The sequence below is a fragment of the Myotis yumanensis genome, unplaced genomic scaffold (genome assembly GCF_028538775.1).
Source record: "Myotis yumanensis isolate MYYU_CA2020_CCGP unplaced genomic scaffold, mMyoYum1.0.hap1 SCAF_2, whole genome shotgun sequence".
NCBI lineage: Eukaryota > Metazoa > Chordata > Mammalia > Chiroptera > Vespertilionidae > Myotis > Myotis yumanensis.
The window spans coordinates 146,758,566-146,768,360 of record NW_027223753.1 but is presented as its reverse complement, the minus strand read 5'-3'; the positions used below and the strand labels follow the sequence as shown (position 1 = coordinate 146,768,360).

General features: G+C 39.7%; 1 protein-coding gene across 2 annotated transcripts in view; it reads left to right on the top strand.

Annotated features, from left to right (window-relative positions):
* Positions 1-393: 393 nt before the first annotated feature.
* IFT57 (intraflagellar transport 57) overlaps positions 394-9,795 on the top strand; it is a 67,731-nt gene continuing 58,329 nt past the window's right edge. For both annotated transcript variants that reach the window (XM_070406147.1, XM_070406146.1), the window contains exons 1-4: positions 394-694; positions 3,246-3,408; positions 4,165-4,283; positions 8,869-8,959. In XM_070406147.1, coding sequence (XP_070262248.1) covers positions 483-694; positions 3,246-3,408; positions 4,165-4,283; positions 8,869-8,959 — 585 coding nt within the window. In that variant the 5' untranslated portion in view covers positions 394-482. The remainder of the gene's footprint in view (positions 695-3,245; positions 3,409-4,164; positions 4,284-8,868; positions 8,960-9,795) is intronic.

Below are 9,795 nucleotides of genomic sequence, written 5' to 3'. Positions count from 1 at the left end.
ACTGCTAGCCTTCCTTGTTCTTTAAGCTTTTAAGCTGCTACCCCTGGACTCAGACGCCCGCTCAGCTGCCATTGGTAACCACCAGGTCTAACCAACCCCAAGCCAACCATGGGCCGGCGGGAAAGCCCAGCAGAAACGCCAGCCGATCCGCCTCCGCTTTCCAGCAGCAGCAGGAGGAGGCGTGGCACAACGTGGGTCGCCGGACGCCACGCCCCCACGAGGGGCGGGGCCGCCTCCGAGCCACTTCCTCCGCCGAGGCAGGGGAAGGGGCGGGCCTTGCGTGACGTAATCCAGAAAGCCCGCTCCGGTTGGAGAACATTTGGAAGCGATGTGGGCGGGAAGGAGGCGGAGTCTAGTTTCCCGGGGGACGGGTTGCTTGGCGGTCGCCTAGTAACGGGTCGCGGCAGTCCTGGCGGCGGCAGCGCAGGCCGCGGAAATCTGTGTGCTGGAGCCCACGCTGGGCTCCTTCTGTCTGTGGTGCGATGGCGGCCGCCGCGGCAGTGGTCACGCCGTCGGGTTTAGAGGATGCGGTGTCTCGGTCCCATGGCGAAGGGGCTGGGGAGGCGGTCGTGGAGCGGGGGCCCGGCGCGGCCTACCACATGTTCGTGGTGATGGAGGACCTGGTGGAGAAGCTGAAGTTGCTCCGCTATGAGGAGGAACTCCTCCGGAAGAATAACCTGAAGCCCCCTTCCAGGTGGGTGCCCTCGTCCCTGGCACCTGGGTGCCGCCTGGGAAGGTGCCTCCCTCCTCCGGCCTTTTGGGGAGCGCCTAGCGCGGGTTAGGAAGCACTTGCCTCCATCTTCCTCTCCTAGAAGGGGCACTTCACCCCAAACTTGCCGACGGAGGGCCGCCGTGGAACTCACGGAGTTTTGACTTGCTTTTTAGTAGAAAGAATAAAGTTTTGAAACAGCAGAAAGGATTGGGAGACAGCTTGCCTGGTCTTTAAAGCACAAACGCACCTCCACAAAATAACAAACTTTTTTTTTTCTGGTTATAAAAGTAATAAAATACATTGTAGAGAACTCAGAAAAACACAAGTAAATTTGTAGAAAAATACCAAAATCACCCGTAATCTCATTCCCAAAGATGAATGCCGTTATCGTCTTAGATGTATCTCTCATTTTTGTTTTCCTCTAGAAGAACCTGCCCCTACTGCCGGTAACCATGGGTACCCAGGACCTTGCTGAGCACTTTATATGCAGTTTAGTGAACTTGTTGACTAATTGTTGTGGTCGAAAGGACTGCTGCCTTTGCAATAACAGTACTCTCAGAAACTGAGAACTGGAAAGACAAATGAAATGGCAACGGCTGGAATTGTCTCTTTGTCATAGAACCTAAAGTTCTGTCGTTCTGGTGGGGAAAAGCTCATCAGATCCTGAAGCCAGTGCCCTTGGTTGCTGAGGATAATGGGCAGCTAGCACTTTGTCCTCCCATCGATGTAGCTTAGCAATTGACAGATAAATAAGTTTTATAGCTTTTCCTTCACATTAGTACATTTGTTTATTGTATAATAGACAATTTAGGTTAAAAATCAATAGTACTTTCTCTTAAAGGCCATAGGTAGGGTCACATCGTTTCCCTTAACAGTTTTGATCTCATTCCCTGCTCTCTTTCAATAACTTGAATGATAAGATGTGCAGGCTTTAGGTAAACTGTCCATATTGCCAAGTCTGTCCATAATAGGAGAAAAGTTAGGGAAAGGTAGTATTGTTTGATCCGTGGTAGAAATTGTAGAATTGGGAGTTGTTACATAAATGAATTGATCAGGATAATACAAACAACAACATTTTATGCTAAAAAATGCATATTTTCTCTAGTATATTTTTTAAACTAAAAGAAGATGGCCTTAAGGTTCTTCTTGATATAACCTCTGTGCTATTTCCTCCGGAGTGCCCTGTGGTACTTTGAATCATGGATTTGCATGGAGATATCTTGGTTTAATGATTCTCAACATGTGGTCTTCAGGGCAGCAGCAGCGGCAGCAGCATCACCTGGGAATTTATTAGAAATGCAATCCCACAGGCCCCTTCTGGGGTCTCCTGTATCAGAAATTCTAGGGGTGGCACCTACAAGTCTGTGTTTTGACAAGTCTTCCAAGTGATTCTGAGGGTGCTAAAGTTTAAGAACCACTGCCATAGGTCAACAGAATGTGTCAGAATCCATTCCTCTTTTCTGGAATTATCAGTCAATAAGAAAAAGATGAGTTGTTACCAGTAGGTGCTTCAAAAAGGATTGTAAACGTGTCCCTGCCAGGACTTCATGGGGTGACCTGCACAGATTTTATCACCTTTATTTCTTCACAACTTTCTGCTATCTTCCAGAACATTTATACTTATCCTGCAGGAAAAAAATTGGGAAACATGAAGTAGACCCCTGATTCTTATGAAAGATAGCTATCAATACAATTAGAAACATAATGGTAATAGCTACACATAAAAAAGCAAAATAAGGTCTTTAATTAAACTGAATTGAATATTTTTGCCAGCAAGTTTTATACCTAACATGTTTAGATATAAATCATACTGATCCTCATAGTACTGTTTTTAGTTGGCTAGATGATGTGGCAAAAGTCAACAAATGTTTCTTAGACTGGGGATGTGATATTCAGTGGTTCTTAATCCTGGCTATATCTTAGATCTATCTAGGAAGGTTTTGAAGTATACCAATATTGGGGCTTCCCTCCCAGAAGTCCTGATTTAATTCATGAGAAAAGAACTGTTGTGGTCAGGTAGCAACAGTTTGAGGAGTTTCTTGGATGACTCAAATATGCAGCCAAGATGAGAACAAATGTTGAATGGAGCTGATAGAGTAGAAACAGTAAGTAAAGTTATCAGTGACATTGTAAAAAATGTAAAAATGCATAGTGAATAATCATTAAGGTCTTGTTTTAAAATTCTGAGATTCTCTTAATTTCAAATTACCATTTTCAGTAAGTACTCTCATTAATTATTCCTGACATAAATTATTTTGGCAAACGTTCTATATGCTATGTTTTATAACATGCCCTGCATTTTCTGGTGTAAGGTATTTGATCCAATATTTTTTTGGACAGTAGTTATTATCCTAATCCTGTTGATTAAAAACTTTAATGTGAGTACTGTGGATTCCTAGAAACTTCAGAGTGTCTTTTGATTTTAAAGCCATTTGGAAAAAAAAAAGTCTTTTGGCAATTTTGGACTCCACTCTTTAGTTATTATAGATTTTGCTACATTTCATATTCCACCCTCCCCTCTTGTTTTGAACAGACACTATTTTGCACTGCCTACCAACCCTGGTGAACAGTTCTACATGTTTTGCACTCTTGCTGCTTGGTTGATTAACAAAGCAGGACGCCACTTTGAACAGCCTCAGGAATATGATGACCCTAATGCAACAATATCTAACATATTATCTGAGCTTCGATCATTTGTAAGTGTAAACAACTCTCTTCTTTCTGCATGCTCTCAAGTTATGAATTTTAATATTGATAATTCAACAACATAAATGCTAGCCTTTTAGATGAACTCTGTGAAAACTATCTGTCTTTGCCACTTCTAAAAATGCTCAGTATATACCCTTTATAGCCCAAAGTAATAATATTTTTCTTAATCTTGATATGTCTCAGAGATAAATTTGTGCATACTTAATTCTCCTTAAAAATGATTTTAAAAACCACAACTAGAAAGCTGAAACACTATGTTGAAAGAGAACTTTGATTTAATAGACCATGATATCAGTTGTACTTTCCGTTTCTGACTTTTCTTGGGTACTCTTCACTTCTAATTTTTTCTGGGGATAGGCAATAAGAATTTTTGTCAAACATGTTATGTGTTTTTGACAAGTGAATCACTCTGTCCTGCATATGGTTGTTTGATGATATGATACCAAGCTAGTAGTTGTACTGGTTTTTACCCTAACAATATCAATGGTTTGTTCTGCCGTGATGAGATCTTATTGCCTTTTAACTTGATACTTTGACAATAAAAAGTCTTCATTTTTCTTTAGTGTTTTATGCACGAATGGCTATAGAGATGGATTTTTAAGAAACAATGTAATTATAGTTATTTTTAATCATATTTGTAAAATAGAGAAATGATTAATTTATTCAGCAGTACTTTGCTTAAAATATTTTGACATTTGGGATATAAATAACAAGTAATATCTTGTTTATCTTTTGTATTTCAGGGGAGATCTGCAGATTTTCCTCCTTCAAAATTAAAGTCAGGTTATGGAGAGCATGTATGCTATGTTCTTGACTGTTTAGCTGAAGAAGCATTAAAATACATTGGTTTCACCTGGAAAAGGTAAATATTAACCAACCTGGCAATCATAGTTTTATGTGTATAGCTTTTTCCAATAAGGGTACATAGTTATTTAATAGAACAGGTAAGAAGTATTTCCTCTAAACAGTTCTAAACTGAAAATGCCATGGGTGATTAGAAAAATCAGTATAGACAAAAATTGGAATATCTGGTGTCTTCAAAGCCAATTCTGATATTATTGTATCCCTCCCCTGTTCAAATATACAGTATAATTATTAAAGGTATAACTGTTAATTGTTTATCTTTGTCAATTTAGGTGTTTTTTTAATCCTCACCCAAGGATATGTTTTTTATTGATTTGAGAGAAAGAGAGAGGGAGGGAGGGAGAGAGAAAAAAACATCCATGTGAGAGGGAAACATCCCGTACTAGCCCTGACTGGGGATCAAACCCCCAACCTAGGTATGTGCTTTGGCCAGGAATCAAACCTGCAACCTTCTGGTGTATGGGATGGCACTCTAACCAGCTGAACCACCCAGCTAGGACAATTTAGGAAATTTTTTAGAAGTCATTTGCATATATTTATTTCTATAACCAAACATGGTATATGTATACAGATAACTGATAGCTGCAGATTTAAGAAAAAAATGGAAATCAACATAGTACTTTAAATGGGATTTTTTTATCTTAGCTTAACGTGACTAGGCAAGAATAATACTGAAGAAGCCAACTGATACTCTTCTTAGACATTGTTCATTGCTTCTTTCTCTGACCTGAGAGTGTTTTGTTTATATATCTATTATTGTAGTTATCAGATAGTATTCATGTGTACTCTATGGCTGGTAGCATAGTGCTTGGTATATTATAGATGCTCAACAAATGGATGAAAAAATAAAATATTCTAAAACTGTCAATTTATATGGTTATAACTAGTAAATATAAATTTATTCTGATGAAGATTGAGATTATTCATAGGTAGAAATTGTGGAAGGCATTATTCAGGTAAAACATGAGCAAACAGTGATTTTGATTAGAATTAACTTCTGCAGAAAGGTGTATATTTTGTTTCCTGTTAACAGTTTAATGTGTATTCAATTACATTCTTTCAGGTAGATAATCTATTCTCATTAATAGATACTTTTAAAAACTTACTCGACTTGGTTTATCATCTGGTTGAAGCATATGAAATTACTGATATTCATTTATTTACTAAAAAATGGCTGTTTCAATTCTCAGCCCAAACATTACCACATAGTACAGCATAAAGAATGACTACATGATCCACATTAGTTTTTTTGTATTCTCACCCAAGGATATATTTCCATTGATTTTTAGAGAGAGAGGAAGGGAGGGAGAGAAACATTGATATGAAAGAGAAACGTCAATTGGTTACCTCTCTTATGTGCCCCAACTGGGGGTCGAACCTACAACCTAGGTATATGCCCTGACTGGAAATCAAACCTGCAACCTTTTGGTGTACAGGATGATGCTCCAACCAACTGAGCACCTAGCCAGGGCACATTACTTCTTTATTAGAATCCAAGAAGTTGTAAGTTGTCTTGCTGCATTTAACATTTAAAAAAATTATTAAATCTATTGCCCAATGTATTCTAAATTCAACAGAAGCTATTGATTTCTCATCCACAGTTTAATTTTGTACTTCCTTTGCTTTTGGACATATCTTATTCATGGCCATGTATTGTGATTTGGAATATATATATATATATATATATATATAAATATAAATATTGAAAATAGGAAGTAGAGAATATATCAGCTATGTAATATGTAAATTATGTAGAAGTTACATATTTATAGATGATTATTTTATGTATCTAAATATACCAAAATAAATCCTACAAGAATATTGCTTATGAGATTTCTATAAAAAAATAGGAAATTAATTTTTTTAGAAGATTGATTTGGTTTTCAGTAGTTTCCTTTCTTAATATTAAATGTTGATTTTTATATTTTGTTAACCTGTTCAGGTATGAACTTATTTTAAAATAAGTTTCCAGTATTTTTAATATGGGAATACATGTTGTTAATCTTGATGGAGAAATAATTGTCCAATACTTAATGTTAGGACTACTGATTAGATTTTGGAAATAAGAATAAAGCTGGAGCTCTAGCTGGTTTGGCTCAGTGGATAGAGTGTTGGTCTACGGACTGAAGTGTCCCGGGTTCAATTCCAGTCAAGGGCACATCCCAGGTTGTGGGCTCAATCCCCAGTTAGGGGTGAGTGGGAAGCAGCCGATCAGTGATTCTCCCTCATTATTGATGTTTCTCTCTCTCCCTCTCCCTCTATATTTAAAAAAAAAGAATAAAGGTGGAGCTCTTCTTATTCTACAGAAATAAATTTCAGATCGATCAAAGATGTAAATATGAAAAATGAAACTATAAATGGTACTACTAAAAGACCAAAGGGTTGTGGCATGTGTTGTGTGATTTTAAAGCTAGGATCCATGTACAAAAAGGTTGCAAAGTCAATGTAATAAGAATTGAAACAGTTGTAAATAGCCATGATTATCCTATACTAGAGGCCCAGTGCACGAAATTCACGGGGGGAATCCCCTCAGCCCAGCCTGCACCCTCTCCAATTCGGGACCCCTTGGGGGATATCCGACTGCCGGTTTAGGCCCGATCCCTAAGGACATCCTTCTCACAATCCTGGACCACTGGCTCCTAATTGCTCACCTGCCTGCTGGCCTGGTTGCCCCTAATTGCCCCCCCACTGCCAGCCAGGTCGCCCCCAGCTGGCCCCCTGCCACCCTAGTTGCCCCTCACTGGCCCCCTGCCAGCCTAATCACCCCCAACTGCCCCTCCTGCCAGCCTGGTCGCCCCCAACTGTGCCCCCTCCCCTGCTGGCCTGGTCACCCCTAACTGCCCCTCCCACCAGCCTGGTTGCCTCTTACTGCCCCCCCTGTTGGCCTGGTTGCCCCATGCAGCCTGCTTGTTCAGTCGTTTGGTCATCCCTCACTAACCCTCCTGCTGGCCTGGTGCTAGGCAGCCATCTTTTGAGGGTGTGAGGGTTAATTTTCATATTACCTCTTTATTATACCTATACTAATAAAAGGGTAATATGCTAATTAGACCAGAATTCTTCCAGATGTCCTTCTGGACAAAGCCATGGTGGCGGAGGCCAAGGCAGAGGCAGTTAGGGGCGATTAGGCAGACAAGCGAGTGGTTAGGAGCCAGCAGCCAGTGGATTTCAAGAGGGATGTCCCAGATTGGAGAGGGTGCAGGCCAGGCTGAGGGATCCCCCCCACTTCTACCTCCCCCCCGCCCTGCACGAATTTCATGCACTGGGCCTCTAGTAGGATAATAAAAGGGTAATGTGCAAATTGACCCTAACAGAGGAACGACTGGAAACGGCCAGTCGCTATGATGTGCACTGACCACCAGGGGGCAGATGCTCAACACAGGAGCTGCCACTTAGTGGTCAGTGTGCTCCCACAGGGGGAGCTCTGCTCAGCCACAAGCTGGGCTGATGGCTGCGAGCTCAGTGGCGGTGGTAGGAACCTCGTCCGCCCCCTCCACAGTGCTAAGGATGTCTGACTGTGGCTTAGGCCTGCTCCTCTTGGGTCTAAGCTGCAGTTGGATATCCCCCGAGGGCTCCCAGGCTGCCAGAGGGATGTCTGACTGTCAGCTTAGGCCAATCCCCCAGGGAGTGGGCCTAAGCGGGAAGGTGGACAACCCCACAAGGGGTCCTGGCCTGCGAGAGGGTACAGGCTGGGCTGAGGGACTCCCCATCCCCCCCCCCCCCCCCCCCCCCCCCCCCCAGTGCACGAGTTTTTGTGAACAGGGCCTCTAGTATATAATAAACTAGGAAAACATTTTTAATACAGTTTAGGCTATGCATTAATTTTCTTCATATATAAAAGGTCAAAGGACATAAATAGGCCTTTCCCTGAAAAAGAAACACAGATAATCAATTAAAACATTAAAAGGTATTCAACCACTTCAATGTAAAAAAATACAATTAAAATAAGAATGAGATATTTTCACTTAAATGATTGGCAAATATTAAAGTTTGTTTACCACATTGGTGAACATATGGAAATGGAGTCACTGTTGTTGGAAGTGCAACATTATAGCAATAGATTTTGGCAATATTTATCAAAACAATAAAATGTACAAAGTTGTTGATCTAGCCATTCTACGTGTCCAATTTATTCTGATGATGTAGACAATGAAAAATATACAGTGGTGACCTTGGTAATATTGTCTAGTTAGAAAACTGGAAACAACCCCAATGTTCAGCCATAGGTTGTCAGTGAAGTTAATATTATGGTACTGCTGTTAAGTGGAATACATGCAGATAATAGAGACAGGGAGAGATGTATGTATAGGTACTTAAATGAAGAAAGTACATTGGGTAACAATATGCATGGTATTAGCCTATTTGTGTAAATTTATTCTTTAAATTTGGAGATAAGTATTTTGCATCTTTACATAGAAAGTTTCAGGAAGAATACATGAATCATTTAACAGTGATTTTTTAAGTGGGGTGGAAATGGACAAAATCTGTTGTAGAGGAGATCCTTAATATTCACACTGTATACACCTTTTTGTCCTGCTAGAATGTTTGTTTTCAATTCTCAACTCATAGTAGCTTTATTATTTTAGACCAACATACCCAGTGGAAGAATTAGAAGAAGAAACTGTTCCAGAAGATGATGCAGAATTAACATTAAATAAAATGGATGAAGAATTTGTGGTATGAGTGTTACTGAACTTATTGTTCATTTTCACCTTTGAATTCTTTTTTCTTCTTTTAATTCTCCCAGGATTCCATTTTCTGACATATATTTTATTTCATTTTTCGAGAGACAAGAAGCTTATACAGTACCATGTTCAGTTGTTTAGACCTTTGGTTAAATTAATGCTCATGTTCTCTACTGACTGAGATCTGGATTTTAACAGAGGTTCCTAAATTATAGACAGGAAATAAATAGTAGACCCCTAGTTATATGAGCAAACACTCTTCACAAGTATTCATGATCTTAAATAGGTCATAAATAATAAATAATTTAAAACAGAACAATAGAATTTAAGATTAATACATTCTTCATAAGAACACCATTCATTTCTCAGAAACTTCATTATGCTTCTAAAATAAGGATAAATACTAATATTAAAACTTTAAAATTTTAAATGCAGGAAATTTAAAAAATACTCGTAAATACCAACATTATTTAAATTATTGGCAGCATTCTGGGCTTTTTCCCAGTCAATATTCTATCCATAGTGTGAAACTAAATGATCAAGTCTTTACAACAGACTAGACTAATAAAATGATAGAAGCAAAGGGCTCTTAAAATCAGAGTTGGATTAACCCTGGTTTTTAGGAAGTATAGATAAGATATAAAATTAAAATGCCAGTGTATTTTATTCTCATAAACCAGTTGAATTTTCCAGGTGATTGTAAAAATCTCTATATATATGTAAAAGCCCTTGTGACTGAACGACTGATCGACTGGTCGCTATGACGCGCACTGAACACCAGGGGGCAGATGCTCAACACAGGAGCTGCCCCCTGGTGGTCAGTGCACT